The following is a 15,319-nucleotide window of genomic DNA, read 5'->3' on the forward strand; positions in this document are numbered from 1 at the left end:
CAATACTTGCATATAGTAAGAGTTTAATAAATATCCATTAAGTAAATGATTGCAGGAATAAATGAATGAGGCAGACTGTAACATCTGGCACCAAATGTATTTATGCATGCCTTTAGGAACTTGCCAGCTCCGCGTAGTATTTATCTCACACTCATGAGGTGCGTATGTATCTTTTATTCATTATCTCAACTTAGATCCACTTTACAGGTATGGTAGCAAATGCAATTATGACAGCATGCTAGAGGCTCCCTTTCCCTTACATATGCTTTCTCAATTCAGCCAACTGAAGAGCTCTACATTTAAGCTCTTCACATGGCTTCACATGCCAGAAAGGGAGAATGCACTGGCTGGAGCGGGGGCTTCACTTTCTGTCTCACTCAAAGGATGCAGGCATATGTTTTAGGCAAAAGCTTCCTTTGATTGTTGAAAGAGGCAACCAAGGTTAAGGCCTAGCATTGATCTTCCATGTTGCTTGTCCTCAGGCCAAGTCTTCTGCTTGGATTACAGAAGTCTTTTAATCTTATTTCTACTGCCTTAAAAAAATAAAATCCTTGGAAATTTCCAGGGATACTATTCAAATCCATTTAGTTTCTGAGAGCTTCCAGAGCATTAGAACTAAAACTAGAGCAAAAACACGTTGTATCTCCAGGGTAACTGCTTCAAAATGGGTATAGTCCTAATCATTTTAAGGCTGATTGCTTTGTCAACGGTTTACACTATATGAATGTGAGTTACAATGACTGTCATTGTGACTGTTCATCACAAATCATCATGTTGGGCTTATTTTCCCGTATTTCCCCAGAGACCATAGTTCTTACTGACCTGAGTGTTGATAGGGACTCTCTGGCTCAGAAGGACTTCCTGGGGAGTGAGGGTAGCTGGCCGTGCACGGGGACTGGGAGAACGCGTGGCTGGGTGAGGGAGGGAGTGCAGAGCACGGAGGCTGCTGGAAAGAGTCGGGATAGGTGGCGTTGTGTGGCATGAGTGGCTCACTGTGCAGGGAGGCGCTGCGGAACTTGGCCAGGAGGCTGAGCTGGGGGTTATATTCACTGTGTCTTGGCACGAGCACAGGAGGCAGCACTAGGATCAGAAAGGAACAGGACAGTTAGAATTGAACATTGCTCATCAGTACACAACAGAGCGGATACTTGCTGTTCTTATCTATTTTTTTGATGATGGAGCTGTTTTTCCCCTTGGGAACTACTCCCATTAGTCTTTGTGCTCATCATAAAACTGTCGATTCAGTCCCCATCTCCACCTAAGAAGCGAGCATGTGAGTAAGCTAAGGTAACAGTCTTCTCCTTGTAACCGGAATCTTAAGCAGAATGTCATCGTTCACAAAAAATATTTGCAGAAGGATCTTTCTAGTGTCAGCACTCTAAAGAGACCTGCTATTTATTCCTACCTTGGAAATGACGAGAGCTGCCCTCATACCTGGCCTTCTAGTGACCTGATGGTTACATCTTTCTTTAATTCTGCCAAATAAGTCTTTTTTCCCCCCAAGGCAGAATCAGTTTCTATTGCTTGCAATGAAACCCTAAGTGATGCCCAAAATATTTTTCCTCCAGAGATCATGTTGAATTATTTAGACGACCAGACACAATTTCAGGTTCAGTAGTGCTGCTGAAATAAAAACATTCTATGCGTCCTTAATGGAAAGATTTCAAGGTGAGTAATTAAAAGTTATTAAGTAAAATACAAATGGTGAATAATAATAAAAGTGACTAAGTAAAAGATAAGCAGCAGCAGGGCACAGTGGCTCACGCCTGTAATCCCAGCACTTTGGGAGGCCGAGGCGGCCAGATCACCTGAGGTCAGGAGTTTGAGACCAGCCTGGCCAACACGGTGAAACCCCGTCTCTATTAAAAATACAACAATTAGCCGGGTGTGGTGGCGGGAACCTGCAATCCCAGCTATTCAGGAGGCTGAGGCAGGAGAATCGCTTGAATCTGGGAGGTGGAAGTTGCAGTGAGCCAAGATCATATCATTGCACTCCAGCCTGGGTGACAAGAGTGAAACTCTGTCTCAAAAAAAAAAAAAAAAAAAAAAAAAAAAAAACGGTAAGCAGCAGTAAGAAAACATAAATGATGTTTGTTCATTTTACTATGCTTTTTCGGATTTCATTTTTTAAAAAGAATGTTACGGTTCTTGATTTTGATTCTATACAAAATTTCAGAATAAATTCAAATTCTTAAGGGAAAGTTTTGCCTAGGCCCTCACGTCCTACCGACTCCTAGAAGGTTACAATGCCTGGCATAAAGTAGCTACTCCAAAAATGTTGTTGGAGAGCCATCTGCAACCAACATAAGTTCCAGACAGAGAGGCAAAGAAAACACAAGGGGGAAGCGGCCTAAGAAATAACAAAGGAAAACTTCAAAGAGCCACAAAGGACCTATGTCTTCATATTGAAAACAGCCACAGAGTGCGCTGAGCTCAATTAATGAAAATAAGATCCCGACCTAGTCTTTCCATCTTGAATTTCAAACATTGCGGGATAACTGGAATATTCCAAAAGCTCCTAGAGGATTACCACAAAGTCACCTACAAAGAAATGAGAATCAACCAACCTCAACCTCCCACTCCAACCCTGGCTACTAGAAGTCAATGACCAATGCCCTTCTGAGGACAAATAATTCTTATCCCCAAATTCCACAGTGGAAACCACTGGAATAACCAAAAACAAATACAAACTATGAACTAAAATATAGAAATCAAGGACTGAGAAGAGGAGGAAGGAAGAAGACTAAAATATAAGTGAGTGAGGCCAGGTGTGGTGGCTCATGCCTGTAATCCCAGCACTTTGGGAGGCCAAGGCAGGCGGATCACAAGGTCAGGAGATCGAGACCATCCTAGCTAATATGGTGAAACCCTGTCTCTACTGAAAATACAAAAGATTAGCCGGGTATGGTGGTGGTTGCCTGTAGTCCTAGCTACTCAGGAGGCTGAGGCAAGAGAATGGTGTGAACCTGGGAGGCAGAGCTTGCAGTGAGCCAAGATCGCACCACTGCACTCCAGCCTGGGCGACAGTGAGAGACTCTGTCTCCAAAAAAAAAAAAAAAAGAAAAATGTGTGTGTGTATATATATACATATATATAAATATAAATAAGTGAGTGAAATCCTCATCTTTTATGTTAGACAGTCAATGACATCTAAAGGTCACAAATTTGGAAAGAGATATGTAAGCATGTATTATCTAGAGTTACTGTCATAATTCTTAGTAATAATAGAAAGAAATACAAAAGAACTAAGCAAGAATTGTTTAAAACAGTTTGTCTCTGGGTATAAATAGGACAGATCTTGGTTCTAATCACACTATTGATTTGTCAGTCACAGGCAAGTATTAATAAAAACTCACAAAAAGTAAATGTTCTAAAACTGCTCTAAAAAATAAGGTCTTAAAAAAGGTAAATGTTTTGGAATAAACAGACAATAACAATAACAGTGACATTAACCCCAAAGTCTGCCATCTGCCTTTGACATCATACACCTCTCTTTTTTAACAAGCAATAATTTTCAGTTACATGGACAGAAAATAAACTCAAAAGGGTAAATGAAAGGTTTTAAACTAAAATTGCTACAAGTGAGGGTGGCAGAGAAACACATAATTTCTTCCCCTTTTACAAGCTAGTATTTATATACATATGCAGCCTATGACACCAGAGAATAAACATTCAACATCACCATGAAACAGTGACATGGATAATAAACCATTAAATTTCCTTTAATGTGTTAATATTCCATAACTATGCAGGAAAAAAAAGATTTTGTGCCTCATGAGTAGTCTGAAGTGAGGAATTGACACAGCAAATCCATATGGTTTCTTTTTCAATGACCCTTCATCAAAACGTTACCAATGTTCACATAAACACTCACTTTTTTATGAAGAAGAATTTGAATAATCTCTGTGACTTCAGTTTTAATGTAAAATATCTACAGTGTATTCCTAACACTGATAAAAATATAATGGCTCCTATCCATCTGAATGTAGAGACTTCTATTTCTTCATGGCCTGTAGATCTGAGGCACCAAGAGAAAATAAATGATATATTTCCTTTATCATAACAACTATCTTGATAATATATTTTTACCATCTGGGTAAAATCAAAGCCAGTGGATGTTTGCAAAGAAAACTGATGGTTTTATCCTAGTTGTTATTTGACCTGACTGGCTCAGTTGCCTTAAATGTGCACAGATCATATTTTTAAATACTTTCACTCAAAAACACAGCTATCCCTAATTACTTAATTCCACTTCTACATCTCAACTGCTGCTTGTAAATATGACAGTGCGCTTATAGACACTTATTCCTATCTTATGCCACTTTTAAATACCACGCTATCTTTACATCTCAGTGTTACCCAGGAGGAAACAGCAGAAGGAGTTACAGGGCACATGGGGGTGCAAAACAGAGCTGGAAAAAAACACTTTTGTCTTTTTTTAAAAAGTCATGTGGTTTTGATATAATATGAATATTTTATAAAAAAGAAATTACACTCCTGAAATAACCTCTGGCCTAATGGAGTAAAATCATCATGTACCACAACAGTCTTGCACGGCTTCCACCAGACCCATGCCAGGTAAAGTGTGGTCTGAGGACTGGGGACCCTTGGACAACTGTTGGGGACCGGTCTGTGAAGAAATTAGTGCTTAGAAACTTTTCACAGCAATTTCACAGTTTATAGTTTATATTTCTTTAAATAATTTTTTAAATTGGGCTTATATTTTCTAAGTCTTTTTAAAATTTCATTTGCCTAATAATTTGTCTGTACTATAAAAGTATTCGTTTGAAGGACCGGAAATTAAAAAAATAAAAATTGATCCCTCACCACACATAACTTGGAAAGCACTGAAGTCAATTATTGAAGTGGATGTGTGGATGCAAAGAAAATGGGAACACAGCCTTCAATTGATCTAAAATAGATGGCCAAAAAATGAGATTTCAAAGGCAAAACTTCAGCTTTATGATAAATAGGAAGTCAGCAAACTTGTTTAACGTTAACATTTTTGTTATTCTTAAAATATTTACTTTAAATATGGATTGCTCACTGGATATAAAACCTACTTTTTCTATTAAAAATATCACAAGAGGAAGAAAAGCCTCTGTAACTTAAATATTACCTTAAATTAATTTTACACCCATCTTTCCTTCTGGAAATTCACAGCTAAATTATGATAAAATGAAATCTATTTACCATACGTAAGACATTCACACTATCATTCCTAAAAGAATCTTACAGAACAGGAAAAACTAAGGGCCAGGTGTGTTGGCTCACACCTGTAATCCCAGCACTTTGGGAGGCCGAGGCGGGTGGATCACGAGGTCAAGAGATGGAAACCATCCTGGCTAACATGGTGAAACCCCGTCTCTACTGAAAATACAAAAATTAGCTGGGCAAGGTGGCACATGCCTCTAGTCCCAGCTACTCAGGAGGCAGAGGCAGAGGCAGGAGAATCGCTTGAACCTGGGAGGCGGCGGTTGCAGTGAGCAGGGAGTGCGCCACTGCACTCCAGCCCGGCAACAGAGCGAGACTCTGTCTCAAAAAACAAAAAACATGAAAAACTAAAAGGTCAAACAGTTCTTTAAAATTAGGCTTTTGAATATTCAAAAGGAAAACCAGGTACATTTTACAAGATAATTCTTACAAGTTGTTACATTTTACAACTACATTATTCAGGAAGAGAGAAATGATTTTTTAATGAACAGTTTTCCATTTGGGCATATTTTGGATGCTTAATGTAATTCAAATCTTTGAAACACAAAATGGAATCAAGTCATTTTATTATAAGCGTAGATATTATTGACTTTTTTTTTTTTTTTTTTTTTTTAAAGTAAACAAAGAGAGTCAAAACGAAGCAGGGAAGAAGGGAGGAAAGCAACTCGTTCCAGGATTTAGGGGAAACACATCAGATTTGCCAAGCATGTGGAACCTTCTAATACCTTCTCAGCCAGGGCCTCAGTCCCTGAATGGGCTGTGGGAGGCATCCACACACAGGTAGATGACTTCCTTAAGTTCTGGGAGCTGGAAAGATCACTTAGCTAAGACTGAGGTAGGCTGGGCATGAGTCACTTATTGGATACTGTTTTAAGGTTAACTGAACCTGCCTACGTAGATGGGACCATCTCTTCATTGGACATGGGCAATTTCCATGAGCTAACGCGTCAGTGCTTTGGTTTCCTGGGATGAGGCAGATGGCCAAAGAGAGAAAGCTCTCCTAAAACTGTGTTCGTGTGTGGAATGCCACAGAAACAATCAAAGAGAATCACAGTGAAACCCTGTTATAGCCAGTGTGAAGGAACAAAGATAAACACCTGACTTCTCCAAGAGAAGGGGGAAATACAGATAGACAGATATATATATATATGTATAAAATACACATATATATAAAATATACATACACACACACATACAGGGGTGTGAAGGGTTTTAGAAAGGTACTTTCCTATACAGTCATGCACTGTGTAATCACGTTTTTGTTGAGGGACCACATGTAAGACAGTGGTCCCTAAGATTATGATACTGTATGTTTAGATCTGTTCACATACATTCAATACCACTGTGGTCAGGATTGCCTACAGTATTCAGTACAGTAGCATGCTGTGCAGGTTAGTAGCCTAGGAACAACACGCTACACCATACAGCCTAAGGGTGTAGCAGGCTATCCCACCTAGGTTTGTGTAAGTACACTCCAGCGTGTTCACACAAAGAAGAAATTACCTACTGATGCATTTCTCAGAATGTATTTCCATCATTAAGTGATACCTATCTGTATTTAAAACCATTTTTCAAAATAACTGCCTGGAATGATTTCCAGCAACTCTTTCACTGGCTGTTGTCAGACCTACATACAAAATACCTTCTATTTACCTGAACTTGAACAAAGTAGCAGCCAAAAACCCCGCCTTAGTTCAGTTTACTATAGTTCAGTTCAGTTGTTTGAGGGGGGGAGAATGATGTTTAATTTTTATAGCTCATCATTATCAAGTCAGTTTTAAAAACTTTTCAGGACCCCAAGAACTGGTAAAAGATTATGTCAACTTGTCTGAGATACCTCAAAATAAAACTTTTATGGGAGTTTTCTCTCTTTGATTAGCCATCTGCCTCATTTTCAAAATCACACAAAGCTTACAAGCATAATGAAATCAAATGAAAGTATCTTCTTTCTAGATTTTTCTGGCTAGTTTATCTTCATTCCCTCACACTGGCTATAACAGGTTTTTACTGTGATTCTCTTCGGATTGAGTGTTCCTGTGGCATTCCAGGCAGGAATATGGTTTCATGGGAACCTTCTTTCTTTGACTGGACATCTGCCTCATTCCAGGAAACAAAAATGTGGACCAGTCCCTCAAAACGGAACCTCCCTCTCCTCTCTCTCTCTTTAGGGACAGGTCCCTGTTTGCTGGTACCCCGTCATTCTCCATCAATGGGGCACACGCCCTTCACTCTGAAAATAAACCTCGACGTGGTAAAGACGACCCACCTGGAGTCTCCACCCGGCGGTAGTGGTAAGGGTTAATGCACACCTCTTTCTGCTTGGAGCCAAATGGGAACTCACAGCACTCCAGTGGCTTCAGCTCGTGGTGGGACTGCAGATCCGGCCAGCGCCACACGCGGCAGTAAATCACGTGGGGCAGGCCCTTGCGGTGGGACACCTGCAGCCGCCCGTCCAGGGAGCGAGGAATCGTGACGCACTTGCTGGGCTGCCCCGGGCAGCTGAGCGCCCTCTCCAGCTCGTCCATGGCTCCTTTCTTCTTCTTTAATTTCTTCACTAGAGAGTCCACCGCCTTCTCTGCCCACTTTTCCTCTTCATCTCCTTGCTTCCAGCCTAGCAGTCTCTTCACTGCGGGGCTGGTGAAGGAGAAGAGGGAGCTGATGGGGGTGGTGGAGTGCATAAGGGGCCACAGCAGGCTCCGGCGTGCACGGGAACCGCACAGCCCTTCACGGCAAAGTGGGCGGCGAGCAGCTCTCCAAGGGTGGCATAGGGGCCAACCCGCCCGTTCTTCTGGGAGCGGCTAGGACCAATTCAAGTTGAGAAGTGTGTTGACTTTCTCCTAATCCCTTGCACACGCTGGCCAACTCTGGAAAACACGACAAGACTTCAGTTAGTTTAATCAGGGTAACATTCAGAAAAAGTTGAAGTTGGATACAAAGAGGTGATCCACACCTGCAGTCCCAGCTACTCAAGCACGAGAATCGCTTGAGCCCAGGAGGGTCGAGGCTGCGCCACTGCACTCCAACCTGAGCAACAGAACCAGGCCCCAAAGTTGGACAGAAGGGACGAAACATTCTTCAAATGTTTTAATTTGAAAACTGTTGTCTTTGACTCTGCCCTCTCCCCTATTCCCTATATCCCGGTCTCAGGTCATTTTGCCTTCAAAGTCTTTGGAGTTTGTCCCTTTCTCTCCATTTCCGCCGACACCTGAGGTCTGGCCCACCACACCACTCCTCTGAAGTAGCATCTCCCCTTCTCTCTTTCCATTCTAATCCACTTACTCCCAAACATGGCTCTTAGCACTTTCCCATTTAAGAAATCACAGTGGCTCCTTGGTCTCCCAAGTGTAAACTCCTCTGCCTGGGTTTTTCCAGGGCCCCCATAATCTTCCCTCAACATATGTTCTTTCTTTCTTTCTCATTTTTAGTTTGCACAAGCAATCCATCTTCTTGTAGAAAATAAATACTAATGAAAAGAAAAAAAAAAAAAAACAGGATCGTGAATAATCTCACCACTCCTGGACAGCCACACTTAACATAGTCTTCCAAACTACTTTTCAGGACAGTGGCTCTCAAAGTGTGCCCCAAGGATCCCTGGGAGTCCCTGAGATCCTTTTAATGGGACTGTGAGGTTCTCTCTTTTCCAATTACTTATTTGTGTGAACTAACTTCTCTTTACACACTTCAACCAAAACAACATAGCACAACAGAGTATATGGAGAAACAGATAATGACAATCTAGGTGCCATTTATTAAACCAAGTATTAAATAGATTTGCAGTAATATAAAACTCAATAATACTCTTGTCTTAATAATAATACTTAGTAATACTTCTCAATAATACTCAGTAATACTCTTCTCAATAACTTACAAAAACAATGTTTTAAATAAAAATATTTTATGTTAATATGGAATAGTTTTTAATGAATCACTAAATATTTTTAAATATCTTAGTTTTAATTTTTAAAACGGTAAAAATTAATAGATCCAGCCCACAGAGGCAAGAGTTCTTTGTTCTCGATGATTTTTTAAAGTGAAAATTTTTAAGACTCAAATGCCTGACAACTGCTTTTCTAGAAATTATACACTATCACAGACACAAATACATACACAAGATAGCACAGCTGTCACGTTTGTTATTTGGTATAAAATCAGCTGAATTCTTCTTTGCCCTCTCATCCACAGGAGATGTTCTTTCCCAGTTATTCAGCAGTCTCATTTAAATTTCCTGAGGTAGAACTGTATTTCCTCTCCTGTGAAACAGCTGGCTTAAACAAAACCTCCTCGTCCTTCCAGATTTTAGAGACCAGCCGCCTCATTAATGTTTAAAATGGCTGGCTGGTAACATTTTGGAGCAAGCTGACTCAAGTATTTTGGGCTATTGGAATCAATGTAGCTCATAGTCTCCAACAATTGTTTGTTTAATATGCATTAAATATAATTTTCTCCTTTGCTTCCCTGGAGGGCAAGCTGTACCCTTCTGAGTCCAATTCTATAAACTTCTTTTGAACATAGGTGCCTTAGAACCCCCTGCTAGAGTGATCATTATCGGGCACCTCAGGTGAGGAGGATGGCACTATGGTCCCACAAAAACGGATGAGATTTAATGAGTATAAAGCAATAGTCACATCACTTTATTCCTCATCTGGCATTGTACAGAGATAAACTATGACAAAAGGGAGAGTTGAGAGCTCCATAGCTGCCCTTGTTCGCTTGGCAGTTTGACTTACACTCAGTTTTATTTGGAAAGGTTGCTTTTGTGGCTTAACAATCATGAATTTATATAGTTCAGTCACTGTGTTCAAGTTCTGTTTACTTAATCTAGTCAGGCTGCCTTAAAGCAATGGCTGAAGAGGGTTAGGAGCTTTAAGGAGAAGTCTCATGATAGAATAACCTGAACCCCAAAACAGTTGTGAATTCTGCTTAGTTTTACATGGGATTCATCGTCAGTAAGTTGTGGCATAGATCTTTAAGCTGAGGTCAGTCGTAGAGAAAAGCTTTTTATAAAACCACTCAGCAGAGTTAAACCAAATACACCTTTCAGAAACTTTTGCTCCATGAAACAAGAAACGGTTCCCTAAACCAGGTTTTGTTTGGTTCATTTTTTTAAACTGTGGGTGCCTATTTACCAATAGCATGTGAACTCTATTTATTGGAACAAAACAGCTTTTGTACAAACAATAAAACAAAATAGACTTTATTGCAGAGCAGCTGACAAAAATAGTAAGTATAATAATAATCATTTCATTAAGAATTTTCATTCAGAAGTATGTGCTCTGTGTGTGTGTGTGTGTGTGTGTGTGTGTGTGTTTGTGTGTGTGTGTGTGTGTGGCGGTGGGGGGGGGCGGTGTATGTGTCCAGGGTCACAGTGGAAAATTTACTTGTTAAGTTGGGTTACAATAAAAAAAGTTTGAAAAGCACTACTCCTAAACCATACATTTTTCTTGAAACTGTCTGTCTGAGGTTTACCTTGATGAGTGACCTTCAGTGGCCACCATACTTTCTCATACTTTGGGGAACTGCCATCTAGTCACGAATCTAGGGTCTGAAACACCTCGGCTCTCTGCAGACCGATCTCACTGACACATTTCAAATCATTATAGTGGTCTCATGACAGTTCCAAAACTATGATTTTACTGCTGCAAGATACTGCTCCTGTCCCATTAAACGCAGGCCCTTGCATTGAGGGAGGCCCCGAAGAGTTAAATTGAGGACTTCAAGAGTGATAAATACCCAATTCATAATAGCGGCCTCCAGGTAGGCTAGAAATAGAAAATATCAAAAAGATTTTAATGAGGCTGACTGGTGGGTATACAGATGTTCAAAATATTATTTTCTACGCTTGTTTGTATGCTTGGCATATTTTTAATAGAAAAATTAAGTGTAAAAAATGAATCATGCCAGGTGTGGTGGCTTACAGCCTAGGTCCCAGCTACTCAGGAGGCTGAGGTGGGAGGATCACTTGGGCCCAGGGGTTTGACTCTGCAGTGAGCTATGACTGCACCACTACACTCTGGTCTGGATGGCAGAGACCCCGTCCCCTTGTCTAGGTTGTTTCTATCTGTCCAGGCAGTGCACTCTAGGGTTCATAAAGGTTATTCATTCTCATTCCTATAATGTTTTAGCCACTAGTAGAACAAAGGGCCTCCCTGTTTGTCTCCAGGTGGTCATCACCCTGACATTAACAGTGCAAGTTTGTTCAGTTGTGTCAACCTGGCTCCGAATAGCTTTCCATCGTCAGAGAACTGAAATGCCCACAGACTCTAAGCCCTAACCTACTGTCATCTCCTGATAACTCCATGGCCCAGGTTCACCATAACAATGAAAACAGAGCACCCTCAGAGCGTTCAGTGAAAAAACAACTGGCTGCAACAACAGGAGGAGGGGCGATTAGTATTTCTCTCAGTTACTACATTTCTAAAAAGTGCAAAGAAGAATGAAACAAACAATAAGTGAGCAAAACCTGAGGGGGTGGGAAGTCTGGAAAATTCCTGAGAGGATAACTGGGCTGCACTTAAAAGGATTTAAATCACAGTTAAAAAAAATAATAATAAACTGGTCGGGCACGGTGGCTCTCGCCTGTAATCCCAGCACTTTGGGAGGCATTGGCGGGCAGATGCCTTGAGCTCAGGAATTTGAGATAAGCCTGGGCAACATGATGAAACACCATCTCTACAAAAAATACAAAAGTTAGTTGGGTGTGGTGGTGTGCACAGGTAGTCCCAGCTACTTGAGAGACGGAGGCAGGAGGATCGCTTGAGCCTGTGAATCGGAAGTTGCAGTGAGTCATGATTGTGTCACTGGACTCCAGCCTGGGCAACACAGGGAGACCCTGTCTCGAAAAATAATAAAAATAATAAAAAATAAAAATATAAACTGTGGTGGATTAGGATAATTTTCTAAGATTTTTTTGGTGTGGTATAGTCTCACTTTTGTAAGAAAATCGTGCATCCCTGTCACAGATCAACTGTGTGCTCTTAGGCAAGTCATGTTGTCTCTCTGGATCCCACCCCCTCCTCATTTGCAGATCAAGACAAGGCTCAGTCTCCAGGGAAGGGTCTGCCTGGGAAATGGGTCCATGACTCAAGGGCCGTTGGCTGGATGTGCCACATGGGATCTCAAGACTTCCTCAGCTGCTTTGATGCTACTGGGACTACCCGTAGCAGTCGAGCATGACCTTCACTCATGACACTTCATAGCACAGAGCAGGGCAAAACAACAGCTCTGACACGGCTATCAAACTGACCCTGTTAATAACAAGTATCATCTACCAACATGAACCAAGTCCCACTTTGCTCTCCAGCTACTTGTTTCATTTTAGTAGTATTTGAATTACTGCAAAGGAATAAGAGTAAAAACATATACTGGGCATTCCTGTGTTTGAAACCATTGGTCAGTGCGTGATTAGCGTTCACAAGCCCAGATCTCCCACAAAGCCTCCTGCTGGTCCTTAGAGCTTTCCGTCTTTGGGCAGAGAGAAAAAAAACACCATGACTGTCCTTTCTCTGGAAAGGACACACTTCATACACTCGCAGCACACAAACAGTACTTTTTTCTTTTTCTGGCATCGAGTTTTACAATAAACCCCAACTGAGGAAGAAAACAACTTCTCATTTTCGAGTCTTTTAAATAAACAAACCCACTTAAAAGAAAAGCAGTGCTGACCACATGCATACACCATGATTTAAGTGCATATAATTCCACAGTAAAAAACAATTTACCCGGCTGGGTAACAGTTCAGGAGACATAAGCGTTTTTATTTTAAGTTGACAGTTTTAAATCCAGCTCCCATTAGCAGTTACTGAAGATTATTTCCACTCAGTTGATCTCCTTGGAAGGTTCAGTTGGTGATTTTAATCCTGAAGAAAATACAATTTAAAAAATACCATTTAAGATGGAGCATTCCTAAGCCCTGGGCACATGGAACCTTTGAGCAATCCTTCACGGGCACTGCTTTTGGGTCAATGTGGCCAAGGCCTCCATCACCTACCAGGCTGCACAATGTGGTCAGCCCAGGGGGTCAGGGAGCACGTGTTTGTTCTGCGAGGGCCTAGTCCAGAAACAATCACCACGATAAAACATCATGATTTCCTTATTTGTTTTTGTCTTTTAATTTTTCAAGCTTATCGATTTTGACCCTCTAATCCATGATCAGCATTAAGTATACCTTGGTATCTATAAAACAGTTTACTAACCAATTTAGAAAGTGAACACTTTTGCTGAAGGAACATTTAACCCCCTCCAAGAAACACTGTTATCTAGACTATTTCTGCAGCACTTTTTGTACACTGGTAATTAATACAGCCACAATAAATGCTTATTTTACTTTACAATAATTTCTTTATACTTTACACACAAGTATAAAACTATGTCCAAAAGGATTTCTATCTTATTTTATTTTATTTTATTTTTTATTCTTTTGAGACAGAGTCTTGCTCTGTCACCCAGGCTGGATGCTATGGCCGGATCTCAGCTCACTGCAAGCTCTGCCTCCCGGGCTCCTGCCATTCTCCTGCCTCAGCCTCCCGAGTAGCTGGGACTACAGGCGATCGCCACCTCGCCTGGCTGGTTTTTTGTATTTTTTAGTAGAGACGGGGTTTCACCTTGTTAGCCAGGATGGTCTCGATCTCCTGACCTCGTGATCCGCCCGTCTCGGCCTCCCAAAGTGCTGGGATTACAGGCTTGAGCCACCGTGCCTGGCCCAAAAGGACTTCTATCTAGAAAACAGTTGGCTGTTATTATCACCACTGGCACACACATATCATGTCTTATACTGTACAACTTGAGAAGGAACTGGGCTTAAAACACACACACACACACACAATTTAATTCAAATTTGTCCTCCCTTACACTAGCCTGGCATTCCCATATGTCCCAAATGAACAGCAATCATAAGTTGTATTATAAGATATAAATAATCACTTTATGCATATGCCAGTTCAGTATCATGCGGTTGGATACATATAGAAATGGTATCATGATTTCATCTTCTGGAAAGCGACTTTTCTAGCTGTATTCTGAGGTTTCTTAAATATCCATGAAGGGTCAGTTCTAGTTTTCTGGGTGGAATACCTTTGGCCCACAGCACCAAAGAAGACAACAGAAACTCAGCTGTTTGTAATGGGAGTTCTATCCAGGGGGCCGTAGAGAGATTCCAAGCCATCTGTGGACATCTGAATTGCTCATTTTGGGTGATTGTACAAATACTGGGTTTTTCTAAGGCAACAGTCCATAGGTATTCTTTAAATTCTCAAAAGAGCCTGTGACCCCCAAAAGGTTAAAAAAACAACAACACTGAATTAGAAAAAAGGGGAAAAAGAGAAAGTAAAAGTGAGAAGGGAATAAGCTAAAGGGACTGTAGAGAGTAGCTGACTATTCTTACTATGCGAGTGCTGGGAAGTGCCTAGAAGGACTACAGTGCATGGAGATCATGAGAAGGCAGAGGGGAGACAGGCAGATGGCCAACACATGTTGACTATCTTCATGATAAGTGCCTTAAGTACATTTACTCGCTGAATCACTGTCACAGCTGCATGTGCTTATTAACCCCACGTGACATGTGAGGAAACCAAGGTACACAGAGATTAAGTACCTTGTCCAAGGTCACACCACTAGTAAGCCAGGATTCAGACCCCTGCAGTCTGGCTCCAGACACCCTAAGCCACTGCACCATAATCCCGCTCCCAAAGGACATGGGAGGAAAGCAACATGGGTGCATCCCCTGACAAGCCGAGACGGACAGCAAAAGACCCCCTGAACCCAAGGCTGGGCCTGAGCTGTACTGAAATGCAGGAGGATGGGAGATGGAGCCTGAACGGTGGAAATTGAGAGAGAAGCCCTCCAAGATCTCCTCAATCTCCAAAACGTTGTGGCTCTAAAGGGGCATGAAACACAACAGAGAGGTTGACTCTGTCTCCTAAAGGAAAGGACAAACCTGAGCTGAGCTGCATGTCAGCCTCCATTCAGTCATTCACATATCTCAGCAAATGGCCCTGGTATGAATGCCTATCATGTGCCAGGCCCTGCCCAGTGGGGAGCAAAGCAGACACGGCCCTTGTCCATATAGGGCTTAGAAACTATCTGGATATGAAACATGTAAATATTAACA

General features: G+C 41.4%; 1 protein-coding gene across 4 annotated transcripts in view; it reads right to left on the reverse strand.

Moving 5' to 3' along the window:
* SMAD9 (SMAD family member 9) overlaps positions 1 to 15,319 on the reverse strand; it is a 75,671-nt gene that overhangs the window by 28,507 nt on the left and 31,845 nt on the right. For 3 of the 4 annotated variants that reach the window (XM_007960179.3, XM_007960175.3, XM_037986805.2), the window contains exons 2-3: positions 7,481 to 8,078; positions 823 to 1,080 (exon numbers count right to left, since the gene is read on the reverse strand). In XM_007960179.3, the coding sequence (XP_007958370.1) occupies positions 823 to 1,080; positions 7,481 to 7,892 (670 nt within the window). In that variant the 5' untranslated portion in view covers positions 7,893 to 8,078. Of the gene's footprint in view, positions 1 to 822; positions 1,081 to 7,480; positions 8,082 to 15,319 lie in introns of those variants that run through there. The other variant, XM_073013439.1, reaches the window with a different exon arrangement.

The sequence above is a fragment of the Chlorocebus sabaeus genome, chromosome 3 (assembly GCF_047675955.1).
Source record: "Chlorocebus sabaeus isolate Y175 chromosome 3, mChlSab1.0.hap1, whole genome shotgun sequence".
Classification (NCBI taxonomy): Eukaryota; Metazoa; Chordata; class Mammalia; order Primates; family Cercopithecidae; genus Chlorocebus; species Chlorocebus sabaeus.